This window comes from Alnus glutinosa, chromosome 12 (assembly GCF_958979055.1).
Source record: "Alnus glutinosa chromosome 12, dhAlnGlut1.1, whole genome shotgun sequence".
Lineage (NCBI taxonomy): Eukaryota > Viridiplantae > Streptophyta > Magnoliopsida > Fagales > Betulaceae > Alnus > Alnus glutinosa.
This window is the reverse complement of record NC_084897.1, coordinates 21,349,207-21,371,018: the sequence shown is the minus strand read 5'-3', so window position 1 is coordinate 21,371,018 and position 21,812 is coordinate 21,349,207. Positions and strand designations below refer to the sequence as shown.

The 21,812-nt window shown below is 35.3% G+C and overlaps 2 protein-coding genes across 2 annotated transcripts; one reads left to right on the top strand and one right to left on the bottom strand.

The window, feature by feature from the left end:
• Positions 1–261: 261 nt before the first annotated feature.
• LOC133852328 (uncharacterized) lies at positions 262–8,832 on the bottom strand. The gene is made up of 4 exons (XM_062289072.1): positions 8,684–8,832; positions 8,505–8,552; positions 4,778–5,614; positions 262–3,138 (listed from the first exon to the last, which is right to left on the bottom strand). Exons 2-4 carry the CDS (start codon positions 8,508–8,510, stop codon positions 1,072–1,074), a joined length of 2,910 nt encoding a protein of 969 aa, XP_062145056.1. The 5' UTR covers positions 8,511–8,552; positions 8,684–8,832; the 3' UTR covers positions 262–1,071.
• A 5,256-nt stretch (positions 8,833–14,088) lies between these two features.
• On the top strand, positions 14,089–16,517 carry LOC133851728 (probable methyltransferase At1g29790). Its single transcript, XM_062288284.1, has 2 exons — positions 14,089–14,666; positions 14,896–16,517. The coding sequence occupies exon 2, from the start codon at positions 14,964–14,966 to the stop codon at positions 16,368–16,370; it is 1,407 nt and encodes a 468-aa protein (XP_062144268.1). The 5' UTR covers positions 14,089–14,666; positions 14,896–14,963; the 3' UTR covers positions 16,371–16,517.
• The last annotated feature ends 5,295 nt before the right edge of the window (positions 16,518–21,812 follow it).

Sequence of the window (21,812 nt, the reverse complement as noted above, 5' to 3'; positions counted from 1 at the left end):
TTTCCAGGCCCATGAAGCCTGTCCAAGCCCACAACCAAAAACAATTCATGCTACAACAGTAATACATGCTCTCTTGGTCTGTTTGGGTTAAACGTTTGACAAAATCACAGTGTGACTTTCAAAATCGTAGTTTAACTTTTAAAAAAGCAATTTGAAATCACAATTTAAGAAAGCAATCCTAAACGATTCGTTTTTTGCGATTTGGTTTAAAATTGCACCTTTTGTTTATAAAATCGCAATATCAAACGCACCATTAGTATATATCTTGAATTATTTTTTTCAACTAAGCATAAGATCGGACTGAATGTGTCCAGTTAAAACAATAAAATTACAAAGAAAATTTAGTTGCTTACAATGTGAACTTCTTAAGACATCAGAAGAAGAGTTTATTATTCATAACACTACTCCATTGAGCACATGAACATGCTCAACTGAGCAGACACACAGAAACTTGATCTGCAAGGGGCAGAAATAGCCTTCTATAGCTCCCTATTTTGGCAAGAGTATCCGTTATAACAGCCATTGCCCAGTGTGCTATTCATTCAACCTCCACATTGAGTAATGATCCAAATAGCCTTCCCAAAGCACCCCAGTTATCCATAAAACTTTGACAATTTGCTTGCATTCCAAATACTACAAGCAACACATCTGCCATTTGTTTGGCAGCCTACCAGATATTTTTGTATGTGTTGCATAGCAAATTCACCTCCTCTACTGCTGTCATTGACCATAGCAAATTGCCAAGAAAACCCTCAGCTTTTTGGTTAAAGGGTGGTCTGCACTGTGACCTGGTGCACCATGATTAGTGACTGGTTAGTTTCATACGAATGTAGATTAAGACTCCAAACAAGTGAAGATGCAGTCTCCTGGCTAATTGGTACAGCATCCAATGGACTAAAATTTCTCCAGTTCGGGGCAGTAAATGTAGCAAGAGTCCCTCCCCAAAGATACTGTGACTGCTCCAGTGGTCGTTTCAGAGCAATTAAGAACCATTTTCAAGTCAAAATGCGAAAAACACACCTCACCAGATGGTCTTCAAAAACTTTAGGACGACAGGTGGCTTTTGAAATCCTAGTAGCTAGTGAGCCAATCTTTTTCACTAGGATCAAGAGTTTTGTTAACTCCTTTGTTAGGATTACAGGCTTCATTCACCTCTTTTTCCTCCTTTTCTATAGTCTTAGTACTAGTGCTACCACGATTTGAATTTACTTTGATCCTGCTTCGGGCCTTGCGGGAAGGACTAGAGAATGGATTTTCTCGTGTATGAACTTCTGTGCTCTTTTGCCTCTTTTGGACGCATAAGAACCCATTTGCAAGAGCTTCCAATGCTCTGATGGTCGGTGGTCGGTTTCTTGTGCTTTGCCTCCTGGGGTTCATATTAGGCTGCTGTTCAGCAGTGCCCGCATCTATAGAGGTTCTCAATGTGTCAGGAACCAGATCCATTTTATTAGATGGAGAGCATGAACCGTCTCCATTTATAACCTGGTTGTCTTTGACCTCCATTATTAACACGTCACCCGTTTCTTCAGACTTCAGTGGAACCTGGGTTAGGTTCAGGTCAAGTGATGGCGGGGGTTGATGTTTCTCATTTTCCCCATAGGACAAGTCCATGCCAGAGGAATTTCCAATGAGAATGCCTCCCCCACTCTCCTCATCTGGACTGCCTTTAGATGAAGAAATAATTGATACTTTCCCTTGAGGAACCACTTGAGAACTGACATTCTTGCCTGCATCTGGTGAGTTTAATGCCATAAAAAGTCCCGCTTCCTTCGATTCCAAGCCTTCCGAGAAGTCCTTAACAATGCGGTCTCTCTTTCCCTTAGCACAAACAGTTAATTTTCGCCTTTTGCTGACAGGAGCTTCATAATTTGAATGGCCAGATTTTACTCTCCGACTAAACTGGTGCTTGATAGTCATCTTCAGTTGCCTGTCATCAGACTTAGTGGCCTTCTCATCCTGGTGGCCCTCCATGATTTTGTTTGCAGTAGAATCTGAGTTATTAATTATTTCCTTTTGGTTTGTGTCATCACTATCAGATATAATATTCTTTTCCCTGTCCAACAAAATGTCAGCGGCATCCAGCTCGTGCTCACCCAGTGAATCCTCGGAGGAGGTCCCTTCAGTTTCTCTCAAAAGACTAGTAAGCTTGGAAGTACTTTTAAGTTCAACTGGCAAATATCTAGTTTCTCTCACCTTGGATGATTTTTCTCCATGGCGCAAACTGGTATCAACAACAGTGAACTTCAAACCATTTGGACCACTTGTATCAAATGTGCCCGTACTGTGGTTGAGCTTGTTTGTGTTCTTTTCAACATTCATTGGCCTATCAGAAGCATATAACTTAAACTCATCCAGTGAATTCTTAAAGAATTTCCCTTCATTATCTTTCAAATGATTGGAGAGATTGGAAGTAATTGTAGATTCAACTGGTAAACATCTCAGTTCTCTCACATTAGATAATTTTCCCCCATGGACTGAACTAGTATCAACAACTGTGAACTTCATAAGATTTGGATTGCAAGAAGTAACTCGGGGTTTAAGGTAACAATGGCGCTGATGATTGGATGGATCATCTGGGTCTGATGTCACTTCTGGAACCCACCCATTCTCATTGCAGCTCTGGAGTGTAGCTCCTTCAGCTTCAAGCTCAAGTAGTTTTGGTTCAAATGCCACTTTGCTCAAAACATCTCTGACAGAATCAAAGTAGTGGTCACCCTTCACAAGTTTCCTCCTTGAGAACTTCTTAACACCAGGAATAAGAAAAACCAGGTAATGTTTAGAACTCACATAACCCTGATTCTTAGGTTGCTCGGAATGCCATCCTCTTGCGAGCAAACGGGGCCAAACGGCTTCCCAGAAAATATCATTACACCGGGCTTTGCTCAACCGGAAGCCTCCAGTCAAGAACTTTATTATGTCACTTGGTGTAAGAGAGGAGCAAGCTTTGCCAGTTGGTAGGTTAGGACAAACTTGAAATGTTTGATTCGTCTTTCCAGGCTCCATGGCAAGTCCCGTGAGATCATCCTTACCCTTACCAATGCCAACAGCTTCCACAAGAACGTGAATGCCAACAGTTGACTTCAAAGAGGATACATATTCTTCTAGTGAAGTTCTTCCCTCTGCAAATGACTTAGATCCCTACAGATCACAAGCAAAAAATGAGGATTGAAGGAAATAATAGTTCTCTGTCAAACAAATTTGAAGTGTTTAGCCACACACGACTAGGTCTAAGGACAGTAATTAGGAAAGCATTCCATCTGCAACAAAGATCCAAATATTCTTTTCTAATAATCCGATCATAAATGAATACCCAAGAGGTAAACAGCATATTATGGTTACCCAAGAGGATTCCTAATTACAAATTTTGGGAAAGCTTTTATTTTCTAGGAACCATCAGGTTAGGAAAAGGTGTATCGCCATTTGAGAAACCAACCACAGATTAATAAGAGGATGAAATTAATGTCTAATATATATGATGAGGTTCCAAATGCAGATGCTATCTCATCATGTCATGGATTTCTTTCCTAACTTCAGCAATATAGGATTCCAAACGACATTTATCCTTATACATAAAGGATGATGCTATCTCATCAAATTCAGATCCCCTCACTTATAATTAACAAGCCCTCCCTCCCCCCCCCCCCCCCCCCCCCCCCCCACCAAAAAAAAAGGGCCTGTTTAGATGGAACTTCAGTAAAAAATTACACTTAATCAGCCATCAGTGAACACAGCCATCTTGCTAGTCCTCCCATACCAAGAAGTTATCTCTGTGCCAAAGCTAAGAACGTAATCCCTCCTTTACAGTCTCACACTTCATATTTCAATTCCGTTTATTTATATATTCTTATTCTCGTGTACGATTTGATTTGAAAGTTGCTATTATCATAATCTAGACCCCTTTTGAACTGGCAACCTAATCATGAGACCCCTTTTTGAGGTAAATCTGCAACCTGGATCCCCAAAGACGACACAAAACTTTCTCAGGCAACTTTCATAACTAATTATAACAAAAAGAATTTCTATAATGAAAGATAATTTTTGGACAAAGGATGTAAAATTATTTAACTCATTGCTAATCAGTATATATATATTCATCTATAATTGCATTTATCTTGTTTATTTTATAAATTTTCTACTTTGTCTACAGTTTTGAATTCATCTTATTTATTTTGCGTTGCTATTTTATGCATTAAAAGTAATTGAACAGATGAGAAAAATTTTCCAGACAAAAGTCCTGCACTAAGTTATCCACTGTATTATCAAAACACAGTAGTACTTTTCTTTTTTTTTTCTTTTTTTTATATCCAGTTGCAGAAAGAGTAATACAAAGAAAACCAATAGGTAAATCTAGTGCATTAACTGAAACTATATAGGACTAAGAGATGACATGCATTTAGCACTAAATGATAACAAAGCTGGTTAATTTTGTAAATATTTCACACAGAATGAAGCCTTTTAAGCTCATTGCAAAATTAAAAGGGCCTTGATTACTGCACTACAGCAGCACAACATGTGCACAACACTCCCTCACATGAGGGTGGGGCCCAATGTGTGGGTCCCACCCTCATGTGAGGAGGTGTTGTGCACATGTTGTGCTGCTGTAGTGAAAATAATATTTCCCAAATTAAAAAATATATATATATATTAAAAAAAAAAGTTATGAGTTCCGTTTAATAACAACTTACTAAACATTTTAACATTGTATCTCATTGACCAAATAATTCTTATAATTGAAACAAAAAGATCAATCACAAACATAGAAGAGAACTTGAAGTACCTCCAGCAAAGTACTTTGAAATTCCTCTGGGACATTGGGAAGCAAACGAGATACCAACTCCTGTAGCCTCCATCCTGAAAATACTTTCCGTCCTGTTATACATTTCCTACTTCTGACCTTCCTGGAGTCTGACCATCTACGGTAGTGATCAGTCCTATAAAATTCCCCATAGTAGAATGACAGTATTTCCCCCATCTCTTTGTTCTCTAGAAACCTCTTGATTGAAACGAAATTCTTCCCAAATATATATAAACCAAGGATGAAACTCTTCACTTCAGCATCACTCCAGGGGTCACATTTACAACCTGGAACTGGACAGTATCTTTTGCTTTTATGTAGTCCAGCTAAGCTTGTTTTCCCTGCCACAATATTTCCAACATTTGCAGTTCTTAATTCCTTTTCATGGTCCAACCCAACAGCCAAGGGTTCAAGATTGATTGCTGAACCTTTCCTCTTCAACTTAATACGTATCTTTGTTCTGCTTCTCAATTCAACATTTGGGTTAACTGCCTCATCATGATTATTAAGAAATCCCCGTGTTTCATTTTCAATGCCATCCACTTCCTGGACCCATATGATTGGGATGGGTAAACCCATTAAAAAGAACTGGGACACATCAACCACAACTCCTGAATCAGCAGGGTTCATTAGAAGCTGAAGACGCTTAAATTCTGTCATCAAGGAAGGAATTTCTGCTTGGTAATCATCACCAACCCTTGTATTCACCTGTGGATCTCCAAATATATCAATTCTATCTGGAGAGCTTGGAGGAAATAACTGCTTATCAGATGTTTCTTCAATGCAATTACCATCATGATCCAGATGAACTGATTCCATCTGCTAAACATAAAACAAAGAAAGATGGGACTGGTGAATCGAAAACTGACAGTTGGAACTTCTAAGAGAGAAAACTGGAATATGAATGATGCGCTCAAATACAAATGCAGCAGATGTATAATATAACTTGGACTGACCACAAACCAATAGTTTTGAAACCAGAAAACAAGCAAAAATACTACATAGATGTGTAATGGAATTGAAATGGGAAGCACAATGTCCCAATGGTTATCTAGCAGGTTCAAATTTTTTTTTTTTTTTTTTATACGTAATTGAAATGTCATTAAAAAGAGAAAAGCACAACCCAGGTATACATGAAGTATACAATAGAAACACCTACCTAGAAGGAAAAAAAGAAAAAAAATCATAAAAACTAAGCACGTTGGGAAAGACAAATGTAGATGTCCAAACGTAAAGAGTACTGAAGAAAAAAGACTTAAGCTCCCAAAACACCTCACAATGGAGAAGAAGATGGTCCAAAGACTCTCCGTCCCTCCACATATTCCATGGTAAGGATCTTCCCTAGTGCGGCTGACAAAGCAAAGAAAGTCACTCTCAAAGGGCCTTATTCCGCTAAATACTCTTCCAAGGGAATGTAGTATCATCCTTACGAACGAGAACACTGTAGAAGGATCTAACATCCAACAACCCCTTTTTCTTTTTTTCTCTTTTTCTTTTTTTTTTTTTTTGGGGGGGGGGGGGGGGGGGGGGCAACAAAGCTTGTCTTCGCCTCTGTGTCTTACCCTCAAGGAGTAAAAAAATTGAAAAACGAGTCAAAGATATCCACCTCCTAATCATGAGCCACTCTAATAAACTTTAACGTTTCGCTGATATGAGCCACTAGAAAGCTCTAAATGAATTGCTACGAAAGCATCTTTCACACAAGCAATACTATATAAATCTGGAAAAGCTTCCTTAAAGGCCTTATCCCCACACCACATATTATGCCATAATCAAATCTTGAAGCCATCTCCCACTTCAAATCTAATATCACTAGAAAACATCCACCAACCCCTCCTGATATTCTTCATAACCCTACCCCATACGACCCAAGAGGCTCATTATAACATCACTCACTCACTCCACGAATTTCCAAATTTAGAATCCACGACAACTCTCCACCAAGCTTCACTCTCGTGCATATAGCATCATAGCCATTTACTTAAAAGAGCACAATTAAACATCATCAAGTTCCGAACCCCTAACCCTCCCTAAAAAATCAGAGAACAAACCTTGGACCAACTTACCAGGTGAAATTTGAACTCTTTACCTAGCCCACCCCATAAGAAATCCCGGTTAAGTTGTGAGGTTGCTTGTGAGGAAGGGTTAAATGACCTTCCCCGCAAGCAACTCACAATCTGAAACAAGGGATAAAAATAACTTGTGAGGAAGGGTTAAATGACCTTTCCAGATAAGCATGGACATCATGCTTGCGAATCACTTCAATCCCTTGAGATAATGGAAGGAGGTGTAGTAAGAAATCTTATAGTACATGATGAAATAATTCTAAAACAAGAAAATCTACCAAGCCAAATATGCACAGAGAGAGAGAGAGAGAGAGAGAGAGAGAGAGAGAGAGAGAGAGAGAGAGAGAGAGAGAGAGAGAGAGAGAGAGATTTTGTTTCCCCATCTATAATTTAAGTAAAAAGAAGCATAAATATATCAATCTTTGTTAGTATTAGAGGATATTTATATGGTAATGACAACATAAATGCACTATCTCTTTAATTGTTCGAACAACAAGCTTGAATGTGTTTTCCCGCATGCACATGTACAGGCATGCATATGCCTGCTCAAAGCATATTTGCTCAAAGATGTTATTGTTAAATCACCACTTATCCCAAGAGTTTAACTTGATAGAAAAAATGAATTTAATCATTCAATTAATACTTTAATACTTCCTCTCACATGTAGGTTCAAACTCTCTTTCAATAAGTAAAGCCCAACACGTAGAATATTTAACTGAAAATGGGAAGTGAACTTTGCAGTCAAGATTCGAACTCGAGACCTATGTTCTGATACCATATTAAAATTTCTTTCAACCAAAGCATCCAACATAACTGAAGCTTTTTTATTCTCAAGATATTAAGGAATCGAAAACACCCAACAAGTAGAAGGGAAACCCTGAAGAACTAACTGGAAGGAAATTGAAAGAACAGAAGCTTTCTTAATTAACAATTAAAAAAAAATGAAAATATAGAAGAAAATGGTCTCCTTCCCAGCCAATTAGAGGAAATTCTCAATCTACAACCACCAATATTGCAAGATAAGATTAAGTGGCTGAGCACCCGATAAAATCTACAGCTCCAATTCTGTCCAGAATGAGCAACACAATCACCCTCTCTCTCTCCGGGCCAACATACTTAATCTATAAACATAGTATTGGTAATAGACCTACATATAGTGATCACCCAGTTAAGGCCGCATTCCAAATATGTGAACTCAAGGCGCAAAATATTCTTAATCAGAAGAAGAAAGGAAAATATAAATAGCAGAGAATTTCGAGGTCACCAACCCAGAACAAAAAAAATATATATCAACCCAGATCCATTGTCTAACGATACTTCAACATCAAAAACATTTGAACATGTCAATAATTGAAAGCAAACCAAATAACCAAAAAAAGTTAAAAGAGAAAAAATGAAAGCAAACAAGTCTTTCGTGCAAAGTTACTCTGAACAAATTGCAACTAAACTGATAACATCAGAACAGAACATTGAGAAACCCAAAGTTCGTATCAACGATTCTCATGATCCCACAAAAAATTAACTGATATTCATTCAAACACATTATATATCTACACAACAACAACAATGCATAAAGTGACATCACAAAAGATAAACAGTATCGAAGTCAAGTAAAGAGAAGGAGAGATTTAGTATTCACTAACCTCCATGGCAGAGCTCGAAACGTCAAAAACCCACGTTGGAAACAAAGCCTGGGCAAATGGGTTTTCATGTTATGCATTGATTCACAAGTATTATATATAACTTTACTACGAAACACATCCAAACAAGTACCAAAGACACTGTTGAAAAAGAACGATAGAGAGGGATAGAGAAAGATTACCTCTTTGAAGAGAGAGCTCAGTTCTCCCGGTTGAGGTTGAATTTGCCAAACGGATGTAGAGAAACCAAAGTTTTTTTCTCTCTCTCTCTATATATATATATATAAGCGAAGAGGAGAGTAATAGTTTTTCCTTATGTCTCACCAGTTTTTTTAGAGAAAAAGAAAAGTATTGAGAGAGAAACTTTTTACATCAACAAATTTCCTGTGAGCAAAGACCCATAGAAATAGAATAGATTTTAGTGGAGGACTACCTCTCATGTTCTAATCCCCCATTATTTCTAGTGGCCATTGTCGTGGGATCTCTCTACGTTATTACCGTATGCTTAAGAATCTCGGATACCCATAAAAATAAAATAAAAGAGTTCATAGATTAGTAATTTAGTAGTCACCCAATATGATGATACCCTATTAGATTTTTGTGTCTTTTGGTCCATTGATGTAGATTAGATATTGAGAGATCTTAATTTCAGTTAATAAACTTTTTAATATTGAGACGTTTCGATAGTGTTTACTCGGATATATAGATCATTAGATTGTATGCGGAGGCAGAATTACTCTTGGGCTTGGGAGACAGAAGTCTCCTCAAAATTTTTAAAAAACTCTCATTTTTCTTAAAAATCATCCTAAATTTTATGATTTTTTTATTAGTTCAACCCATAAAATTAATTTTTTACCCTTAAAGATCTTCATTTTTTTAGTTTCGTCCTTCCTCGTTTCAAATCCTAGTTTCGTCTCTGATTATATGCACTCTTATAATTTACCATAAAAGAATACATGCTACGAGTTCAAATCATTGAAAATAAGGAATCCAAAGAATTGAAAGAAAATATGGTCAATTGGGTTCCAATGAAATTTTTATGTGCTTAAAATTTCAACCATTAAATTCAACAAAGGTCCACCAAATATAGTGTTTTTTTTTTTTCATCCTTCGATAATTTTCGAATTCAAGGTACTTCTTCTTTGATTTGTAGCTTACCGGCCAACAGGCCAAAGTACTATGATCCAGATGGCAGTGGTAAACACGCCGTAAGAAGCGGCCCATTTGACCTCTAGAAGTAGGCTAACTCGAAAAGAGATGGAGTTGTTGGTGAATGCTGGAAACAATAAAATGACACTTAATAGTGATACTTGCAATGCTGTCATGGCACATTAGGACTCTATGCAATTAATTATAATTGCAGGGGTAGATTAGAACTAAACTACCGTCAAAACATGATTTTGGTGATAATGTACGTTTAAAGAGTACATTTATCTTACATATATAGGTTAAATAAAAAAGAATCTTATGCCCCCAAAAAAAAACCAAAAAAAAAAAAGAAGATCTTTTGGTATTGGGTATAAGCAAAGTTAAAGAAGAGATGAGAAAGATCGAAGGAGAATAAGAAGAGAGTGGGGTCCTTTCTTTGCAGACACACAATGAGAAAACAAAGTTTGGGACTTGGGGGTATTGGAAGGAAGGCAATGCCTGTTTGGTACAAAGAATAAGGTACATTAGTACTAACAAGTGCAAAATCGGCCGTCTTCACTCTTCAGTAATTTAACTGCAAGCATTTTTATCCTTTTTTTAATTTTTTTTTTTTTTTTTTTTTTTAAGTGTCCTTTTTTCAATTTCTGTAATTGGATCAACAGTGATAAAGCCCCACCTTAATCTCCTTTTTTTTCTCTTAAATCTGCTCATGATGCATACCAATTAACACAAAACACAAGAAAATGACAAATAGGCTCGTTCGAGAGAGTCGTGACCTCCAATGCCTACTTCGAGAGAGCATGATCCTCCAAACACAGTAAACTGTATTATACCAAACAATATTCATCATGCAACTTCTTCATTAATAATCCCCTTTAAATAAAGGAGCAATACTGATCGGTTACAAAGTTAACTAGTAATCAAAATAGGACTCTTAAACCATCTAATTGACCGATTAGGATTAAGACAGACTTTATTAACTCTAGACTAGACTCTTAACTTTACTAAGAATAATTAGAACCAAACTCCTTATCGGAGATTATTTGTTATTGGACACTAACACAAATACTAAATAATGTGATCACATCAGCTCAAAAAAAAAAAGCTGGGGGGGAGGAGGAGGAGGAGGAGGTTTCCAAGTGCATGAAGCGGTGGATATAAGAGTTGATGGTTAGATGAGGATGAGGTCAGGGTGGTTTTCAAGTGGTTCTTATTTTGCTTTTACTTTTTTTTTTTTTTTTTTTCCTTCTACTGGATTAGCCAAATTGCTCTTTACATTAAAGAAATCACTTGCATAGACATCAATGATTGTTAATTTATTATTTAAATGATTAAATTTATTGTTTTAACTAATTTAAAATTTAAGAATAATTAAGTTAATAAAAATAATATATTTAATTATTTAATTAATACCATAATCACCAATAGTCGTACAATGCAACAACAAGGAGTGGCAATTTATGTTCGTATGTCAGATTCGAACCTTGTCAACTCTGTCGAGGCATGCATGTAAAACTATTTAGATCAACTTTAATATGATTCATTTAACAAAATAAGTAAGACATCTCAATCTTAACCCGCTAATTTTTTATTGGGTTCGTGTCTAATTTACAAGTCGTGTAAAAAATTATTCGTGTAAAGTGCGAATCGCTATACACACTCTGAAAATTTCGGCTTCCAGTATAAAAACAAAGGGATAATTACACTTAACCCCCTGATTTATCCACGGTGTAGCGATTTACCTCCCAATGTATCAAAATTGGTACATGACCCCCCCGAACTTGCCAACGTATGGCAAAATCAACATTCCGTCCAATCGACCGTTTGTTTGGACGGAAAATTGGTCACGTGCAAGTCACGTGACCGTTTAAGACAGAGACCCTCCCCAAGTCACGTGACTTGCACGTGACCGACTTTCCGTCCAAACGAATGGTCGATTGGACAGAATGTTGATTTTGCCACACGTTGGCAAGTTCGGAGGGGTCATGTACCAATTTTGGTACATTATGGGGTAAATCGCCACACCATAGATAAATCAGGGGGGTTAAGTGTAATTATTCCTAAAACAAATGTGAAAGGGAACTCAAGTGGATACAACAAGTAAACAACATCGTGCTAAGGCCTTCATAAAAAGCTGAAGTTGTTTTTTAGCTTTTGACTGCAGTATAAATAGAAGGGGAGGAGGCCCTTACCTCTTCGAGGACTTTAAACTGTCATGTTAGGATGCCTTTAATCTTCAAATCTTTGAGATATTAATTTTTATTAATTTCAATTTAGAGTTAAAAACTTAATTTGAACTGTTTGCCTTTATTTTTTAATAGTAAACACAATTGACACCTTGAATAAACTTAAGAGCTTCATTACAAAAATGAATAAAGGCTCTTTGTAGATAAAGAGAACCCCTTAAACAAAATCACCTAGTATTTATTGGATCTGAAGAGGCCAAAACAGATCGCATATCCTATTAGAGATGGGAGGCAAGTCAAACAACTATATATACATATTAATTAGGATAAATATAGGGTATTTTTCCATCCAGACTTTATCTAAAGATTGGTAAATTATCGCTTTCACTAAAGACTGAGCTGCTTCATTAGCCACCCTTTTCCATGCCTCAAATGGTATGACTGAAAGTTATGTAGCATAGTTTTTGCATAAGCTATCAGTTGTCCATACAAGGTGTTCCAACAGTGTCCTTCCTTACGCATAGCATGTACTATCTCCATTGCATCTCCATCGATCATAACACGTTGAAAAATACTTTTCGTTATAAAATATTTTCAGAGAAATTATTTTTCAGGAAATTATTTTTCGCAAAAAACATTTTCTGGCTTTTAGCGCGTACGGAAAATGACAGATATTTTTATATTTTCATTTAATTATATCAACCTATAAAATTTAATTTTTATTCACAACATAAAAATATTAATATAAAATAATTGCTTCGTAGTAGTCCAGTGGTATTGCGGTGGTGGTCCGGTTTTCTTTGGCCACCCCAAACCATGGCCGGGGTGTTGGCCAAAATGGGTTTTCATGTTATGCATTGGTTCACAAGTACTATTCTATAACTTAACTACGAAACACATCCAAACAAGTACCAAAGACACTGTCGTTGAAAAAGAACGAGGGAGATCGATCAGGGATAGAGAAAGATTACCTCATTCAAGAGAGAGTAAATAGTTGTTTCTTATGTCTCACCAGTTTTTAGAGAAAGAAAAGTATTGACAGAGAAACTTTACATTAACAAATTTCATGTGAGCAAAACCCAAAGAAATGAGAGAATAATTTGTTCCGAACATGCAAAAACTCTCTAGAATCATTAACTCTATAAAACTTCATTTGTATAGCAAAAATTTATAACATGAAGCTTGTAACGAGAATCCAAATACCTGCTATAGTCAACACTAAACTGAATTCTAACCAATATTTCTCAAATTTAAAAGGCATTGCATTGCGCCATTAATCTCTTATACTCATCTTCGCTATCAAATTGTTGCTTCAAGGTCACATAAATCAAGGAAACAGCAGGAAAGTATAAGTTGGCTGTAGGATATTTGGTACCAAAAAAATCACAGGTAGCTTGGTAAAAGCAAGCCAAAAAACTACTTATATTACTCGCTTTTTCCCACTTAAGTGCAGTAGGGCAATGTTTATAATTTGAATCGGTCATTTCTAAATAACTAACAGCACCCCGATAATGAATAGCAGCCTCAAACATAAGATATGTAAAATTCTATATGGTTAGCACATCTAGTTTTAACCATTTTTTACTATCTAATGACATTTGATTCACAGCCTAGATAAAATTTTGTTTTCTCACATGTGATCATCTAAAATACTTTACACTATCACGAACTTTTGGAGAGCACTATCAATCTCTTTCAAACCATCTTGCACTATCAAATTAAAAATATAGGCATAACAACGAATGTGAAAGAACTCACCTTCACAAATAAGGATTTTCTTAATGTTCGGTTGACCTAATTTACAAATCATTTCATGTCGTATCAAAGATTCAAAGTGAATTCAGAGGTCACTGGAATATGCCAAAAAATAATAATTTAGTCCCTGGAGTCAAATTCCGTTAAAACATTTGACAGATTTCATTAGATGCCACATCAACGCCAATAAAATGATGACACGTGTCACTCTTAATAATAAAAAATATATAAATATATAAATTTAAAAAAGAAAAAAAAAAAGAAAAAAAAAAAGGGATAAAGGAAATGGGTGGCTGCCCAAGTGACAGGAAAGAGAGGGAGACACTTTTTGAGCATCCAAATATGTGTCATTGGATGTAAGCAATAATGTAACCTCCGATTCTACACATATTAGGCAAATATCTTCAAGATAATCATTAAAGATTATTGGACTTTTTTTTTGCTTTTGGTGGTCGAAGAAGTCGGACTCCTCTAACGGTCGAAACTCAAAGATGTCTCATGGTGGCAGCAATTCGAGCTGACCCATCGTCATTTACAGCCAAATTGCACTCACTTTCACAGTCAACGCTCTTAATTATATGATATATAAAATTGAACTATATGAATTTCTCAATTTACTACCATAAAATATAATTGGTCTTCACGAGATTCGTGCATGTTTACTGCCTTTTAATCAAGAAGCAAACTGTATTAAATTACTTAAATCCACAAATTGTTGTATATCTAAATTCATAAGCTTGGTTTTCAAGATTTTCCAGCTCTAAAGCGCAACGGGAAACAGACCAGGCTAGATTTAGATCTGCATCATAGCGAGTTCTAGAGTATTTTTGAAGTTATTAGTGAAAGAAAGATTTTATATTATTATTATTATTATTATTATTATTTCACCTATACACAACAGACAATGTGAAGCTTTGTTGAGAGAAAGTTTGGACAGCTTTTGAAGTTTTAAGTGATAGCAGAAGCTGTTTGTGAAGAATTGCTGAGAGAAAATATGTGATCTTGGTGAACTTTACAGCTTAAAGATGCAAAGAAAGAGTGATTCAGCTTCAATTGATGCCTGTTTCTTATCTGGGTAAGTTTGAAATTTGATTATTTGATTATGCATATTGGGTTTTATTTAACCTCCTTAATTTCGTTCAAATTTAGCTTCATTTTCTTTGTTCTTGTATTTGGTTTCCCTTTGATTGCTGGGATTCCTGGGAACAATTTCTTTTCAGCTAAAGAGAGGATGGCCGTATATTGTATATTTGATTGATAAATTCAGTTATTTTCATGATGACTAAATATTGGCTTTTGATTAGGTTGAAAATCTGAACAAAAAAGAGGCAAAAATTAGAACTTGGTGAGAAGATCGAAAATCACTTTAAAAATGGGGAGGTTATGCTTTCCCAAATGTAGGCTAGGCAGAATAATGGGTTGGCTTCAGGTTGTATTGGGAGGGCTTGTTATAATTGTAAGCATATCAAGTCTCATTAGGTTCTACTCGGCCGGATTTTTCATGCGAAACGAAGACATATGCCACCAATTTTATGGGGTGAAGTATGTTTATGATGGTTTTGACATAAAAGCTTTGTCAGATCGAGTTGGGGATGTTCTAAATAAGATGGAAAGCTTGCAAGAAAAGCTGGAATTGAAAGTACAAGAAATGGAGAAAAATAAAGAGGTCTTGCTTAGAAATAACATCACAATATTGGAGTATAAGAAGTATTTGGAATTGGAGGTGATTAGGCCTCTATATAATGCTCACATTGCTCTTAGACAGATTCGTCTACCTAAGGTTGGAGGGATTAGGAATTCGACAATGAAGGAGGAACCCTTGATTAATACTTTTGTCATTGAGGAGATTAGGAAGTACATAACCCCAAAAGAGAATAGACTTGGGAAGATTAACATATATGGAACAGAGAGGATATACAACACAATAGGGCATGCATGTGTTTTATATAAGAAAGAATTGGAAGAGTATATGGATTATGACATTGGTTCTTATTGTAATGATGACTGGAATATAGCTCAGAAGCTTATGGTTAACGGTTGCGATCCTCTGCCCCGACGGCGGTGCTTGACACGGGCCTCGAAGGTTTACCAGAAGCCATATTCAATCAATGAGTCTCTGTGGAGATTGCCAGATGACAGAAATGTAAGGTGGAGCAATTACCAATGCAGGAATTTTGAGTGTTTATCAAGCAAGAACCCGAAGCGGGGTTATTCGAAGTGTACTGGGTGTTTTGAAATGGAAAAGGAAAAGCTAAAATGGGTGACTAATAGCTCACTTCCTGTAGATTTTCTGATAAATGATGTTTTGGCAATCAAGCCTGGGTTGATAAGGATAGGTCTGGATTTTGGTTTTGGTACAGGGAGCTTTGCTGCAAGGATGAGAGAACATAATGTTACAATTGTTTCAACTGCTTTAAACCTAGGGGCTCCTTTCAATGAGATTATTGCACTAAGAGGCTTAATCCCTCTGCATGTGACATTGAATCAAAGGCTCCCATTCTTTGATAACACAATGGATTTGATTCATACAACTGGGTTTATGGACGGCTGGATTGACCTGCTGTTGATGGATTTTATCCTGTTCGATTGGGATCGGATTTTACGGCCGGGAGGGTTGCTATGGATTGACAGGTTCTTTTGCAATAGAAAAGATCTGGATGACTACATGTACATGTTCCTGCAGTTCAGGTACAAGAAGCACAAGTGGGTTATTGCTCCTAAATCAAAGGATGAGGTCTATCTTTCTGCATTGTTAGAGAAACCTTCAAGAGCTATTTGATTACATTTTCTTGCTTCTTTTTTGTTTGTAATGTTGATGTGATGTTATCAATTTACATGTTGGTAAAGCCAGTCATGTTTGTGGTGCTTGATGTGCTGTGTAAGAGAAAGAAAATCACTTGAATGTGATATAAATTCTTTGTTGTCATACTTTTAGTGTTGTTTCTTTTGACTAGCAATTAGAATAATGACATGTCCACTTGAATCAGAAATTTGTGTAAATTCACTGTATTGATAGCTGTAATTTTATTGTATTATTTAAAGTTTTCTTTGAAAGAAAAATGAACTAGTAACCCATTATTTGTTTTGTTTTGTAAATAAATTAATTAAATTTTTTTTTAAAAAAAAAAAAAAAAAAAAAAAAAAAAAAAAAACCTTGAACAAGTAATCAGAAAAAGAAAAGGAAAAACAACAAAGCCATTGGATCAACAATCAACCTAATGCGTTTAAGACAAATATATATATATATATATATATATATATATATATATATATATATATATATATATATATATATCAACATCATGTTGCACAAAAAAACATTAATATCATAAAATATCAACAACCAACCTAAAGCATTTGGAGTTGTGATAGAGGGGGGACCCTTAAGCGGCCCCTCTCTTCCCCTTTACAATAGAAAATGCAAATTTATTCAAAAAAATATACTTTTACTATTTATTGTTTTGTCTTTTTCAATACAATTGCATTTTCTATTATTAAAGGGAGGAGGGGGGCCGGTTAAAGGTCCCCCTCTATCACAACTCGGGTGTCTAATAGCCATATGCTAGCAACTAAATGAGTTTTACTCTAGCTATAATCCGGTCAAAATAACACAATACAATGAGATTAGCTAAGAGGAGGAGAAAAAGAAAAAGAAGATGATTTATCAAATACCAAGTCTCCTCCAAGTTTTGATACTCTGTGATATGTATCTTTTTGGCTTTTGCATTCTTTGCTTGAAGAGAAAAGAAAAGGAAGAAAGTGGGGGACACCCAAAAAATTAAAAAAAAAATGGTTGCTAGCCTAAGAGCTTTTGGGTTTGCACAATTTTTGGGGGGACGGAATCAGGATCACCATATATATATATATTTGAAGTTTTTAGGAGGCTAGCTTGGGTTTGGGCTTAAAAGGGCCATGGTAATATTTTTGGGGGCTGGTGTAGATTTTTCATTTTTTAGGGCTTGGGTGGGGCCATGGCCCCAACCCATTGAACATAAGCTATACTGAAGGACCTATAATTTAGTAATTAACCTTACATAAATACCAACTTGGTGGAAGTTGAAATCAAGGCTTGTCTAAGATTATCTCATAAAGGCCCCCTGGAATTCCCTTGGAGCTTCCGTCTATGTTAGCTTTTACCCAATGGGCTAGAGGAAATGGCCATCTCATACATGTCTAGATTTTGGGTTTTAATTTGGGGATTGTTTGTACATCCTCTTTTTGTGGAATCCTATCGATCTAGTCCCCTTTACTTAGGGCTAATGATCGGTAAGGCTGCACCCCAACTAATGGTGTGTTGTATTGCTTCCACAGTTATTAAATTACACATTGTATTGATGTCACTATTCATTACTCTGTTTCACAATTTATTTCTTTTCCATAACATTTTGCACATAACCAAATAAGCATTTCATTTCATATATGCATAATAAAGCAGCATTTAAAATATTTTGTGCATAATTTGAGAAAACGTTTATAAAAACAATCTATGTCACACTTTCATGCATAATAACATTTTGAGAAATATATAATTTAACCCCGCAAACTACCATCCTTTCTCCGAATAGCCTCTCAAATTACTAAGGCTTGCACAGTTGCACTCTAACCCTCCAAACTATTAAAACCTTTGAAAAATGTCCATTTTGGCGGAATATCCCCATAATACACCTGCCATGTGTCATTTTTCAATTAAAAAATTCAAAAAAAATTAAAAAATTAAAAAAAAAACACTAAAAACTAAAAACTAAAATTTTATTTCTTAATTTTAATTTTATTTTTATTTAAAAAAAAAAAGAAAAAAAAGAAAAAAAAAAAAAAAAGATGAGTGTTTGGGTTGGCATTATTTCCCAACCATGACTCAATCTTCCCAACACCACTCTGATTATCATCCCACTACAAGAAATTTGATCATTAGCGGCCACATTATTAGCGGCCAACGCATAATGGCCGCTAATAGTGTATTATTTGCGGTAACTTTTAAAAGTGGCCGCTAATAATATGATCATTAGCGGCCAAACACAATTGGCCGCTAATAGTCGCCGTTATTTGTAAACTATTAGCGGCCACATAAAAAAGTGGCCGCTAATAATTGATTATTAGCGGCCACTTTTTTATGTGGCCGCTAATAATATTTAGCTTTTTTTTTATGTTTTCAAAATAATATGTGCTAACTTTTTTCGGTTTTTTTTTTTAATGTTTTCAAAATTTTATTTTTTTTAATGTTTTTATTTTAAATATATATTTATCATTCTTAATTTTTTTTTTGTTTTACTTTAATTTTTTTAATTTGTTTGTAAAAAATATTTTAAAAAAAAAAAATTGGTTTTTTTAAAATAATAAAAAGAAAAGTTAATCTTTGGTTTTTCTATCAACAAAAAAAAAAATCGTCCTTTTTCCTTTTTTATTAAAAAAAAAAAGGAGAGATTAATAAAAAACTAGTTTTTCTTTTTTCTTTTTTTTTTTATTTGTTCTTTTGTTTAAAAAAAAAAAAAAAATTGTTTTCCAGAACTATTAGCGGCCACTTTTTTGGCCGCTAATAATGGATTATTAGCGGCCACTTTTGAAAAGAAGTTTTGCAAGTTTCACATCTCATATTCACGCCACACTTATCTCAGTATTAAGGTAATCAAACTATATCCTTTGAAAAGAAGTTTGTCTTATGTGGACTATCATAGTCATTTATATTAGTCACTATAAAGTGTGTGGTAATATGCAATAAGGAAAAGCCTCCATCGTTATGTGGACAATCTCTTTATTGTTAATAAGGAAAAGCCTCCATCGTTATGTGGACAATCTCTTTATTGTTAATAAGGAAAAGCCCCCACATTGTGTAAGCTGCATCTATACTGTGTCAGCATTAGGCATTCTGATGTTGGATTTATTCATGCTCTTTTGGTACATATGTTATATGTACTGAAATTCTGCTATGCATATTCTAGTTATATTCATCTCTTTATCTATGCACCTGCACATGGGTAGTTACGCAAGTGTTAATTTAGAATAAAAAGTTAGTCTTGATGAAAAAAAAAGGACCAAATCATACAGAGGTAGAACAAGGGACCCTTAATATTCTCGTCTTTGGATTATATTCTTAGGTTCACTCAATTTGACATCAGTAATGTTAATTGCACGAACTTTCTAAAACTGTGGAATAGGATCAATGGCTATAAGCTTTCTAGACTTTCTAAACATGATGCACCTATGGTGGTAAGTTTACCTTATTTGATGTTCATTGGGGGATACCTCCAGTTTATAATCCCCAAAATATGTTGATACAAGTGCAGGTTTTATATTGCTATGTCATCTATAACACCATAAAGTGTCACAGTTATTGATTAGATATCAATGAAACTAGTGAGAAGAGTACTTTTTTAAGAAGTATATCTAGGAATTTCAATGACACCAGGAAACAAGCTATATATGTCATCATCTGTACTTGAAATTCAGCTTGTCTAAAGGTTTAAATGGCTAAAAGATGAATTTGAAAGGCGACTCCATAGAAACAAGCAACGAATGACAGTATAATTTTATTTTGTGGGTATTACTTTTCCATTTGTTATGTTCTCCTTTTACTATCTTGAAGTCAAATACTTCTTGATATGATTCAATTGAATGTCTGACCTTGATGTTAAACTTTATGATTTCCTCAAAATAAGGGCCAATGCAATTTAAGTAAAGGCCTACAAGTCTTGCTTGGATTTAAGCAATAACAATGCTTAGCATATGGTTATACAATGTCTGAGTTCCCTTTTGAGCAGGTGGATGACACCCTACACTGCTTTGATGGACTACAGCTGGAGCACCAGACAGTAGCTACAAAGACAAAAGTCAAAAACTCTTCATGATGCGTGTGACCGGCTGGTGTGTTTTTCTCCCATTTCCTATCTTAATGTCACTTCACAACAAATCTTTTGATAGTTTTGCTGCACTCTCTAGAGGTTCAACAAAAAACATGAGCAAAGACTGATTGAATTTGAAATACTAGAGGTAGTAACCTTTGTTTAAAATAGTTGACTTCTTGTCTCACTTTTCTATTCTTGTTGCAGGTCATAGAGAAGCAAAGACTGATTGAATTTGTAGAAGCACTTCATAGTAAGCTCAAGTACTTTGATGAATTGGAGAATGTAAGGTTTGAATGCAATCTTAACAAGAGTTTTATGTTTGTTTTGATATATTGTTTTTTTTATTAGTCAAAGAGACCCACAATAGAAAACATTACTAAAGTAATGGGACAAGATTTGGAACATTATTTTGATATATAGCAACTAGCAGCTTCCCATTTAAAGCCATTGTTGTTTGTTGAAACCTCTTCCAAAAGTCACACTAGCTTATCCAAACTTCTACAAACTTAAATGAAAATAACTCTCTAAATGTTGGATTCTTATCTCCAAATTAGGTTGGTCATTCATATATCTTCTGTGGCAAGATATGTAGTAGCTGTGTGCTTACAATATCAGTTATGAAAGCATCACCTTCATTAATTATCTATTTATTGATGCTGTAGTTTAATAAGCTAGTTTAATATGAAAAATATTACTGCCTGTAGGTTAACATTGCTGGCCTTCTTGAGAATAGATGATTACTACCTCAGAATAGCATCATCTTAATATATATATATACTTATCTATTTATTGATGTTGTAGTTTAATAAGCTAGTTTAATATGAAAAATATTTGCTCTCATTTAGAATTTCTACATTGCAATATGCATGTAAAGATTTAATTTATAAGTGAGGATGGGTGGATCTGAATATTTTTTTTTTTTTTTAATAGTAATAGTTAACACAAATGGGTATTATTAGCGGCCACAATACTAAACTATTAGCGGCCACATGTGTGGCCGCTAATAGTTAAAACAAATGGGTATTATTAGCGGCCACATACTAGACTATTAGCAGCCACAAATGTGGCCGCTAATAATACTCGACTGTTTTAACTATTAGCGGCCACATACGTGTCTCCGCTAATAGTCTAGTATTAGCGGCGACTTTAGACTCAATTGACAATTATTAGCGGCGGACAAAATTACTTTTAGCGGCGAACTTGGTGGCCGCTATAAAGCAATTATTAGCGGCGAACAAAAAAAGTGGCCGCTAATAGTCTTTAGCGTCGGACTATTAGCGGCCAAAATAACATCATTAGCGGCCAAATTTGTTGGCCGCTAATGAGCAAATTTTTTGTAGTATCCATTTCTTTGTCAAAAACCGATTGAGGTCTTCCACAAT

What these genes read in the sequence shown, in the direction of transcription:
- LOC133851728 (XM_062288284.1), top strand. Translation starts at nt 14,964, where the DNA reads ATGGGGAGGTTATGCTTTCCCAAATGTAGGCTAGGCAGAATAATGGGT.
- LOC133852328 (XM_062289072.1), bottom strand. An exon ending in TTCAAAGTACTTTGCTGGAG is followed by an intron (nt 3,139 to 4,777) that starts GTACTTCAAGTT and finishes TGTGATCTGTAG; the next exon opens with GGATCTAAGTCATTTGCAGA.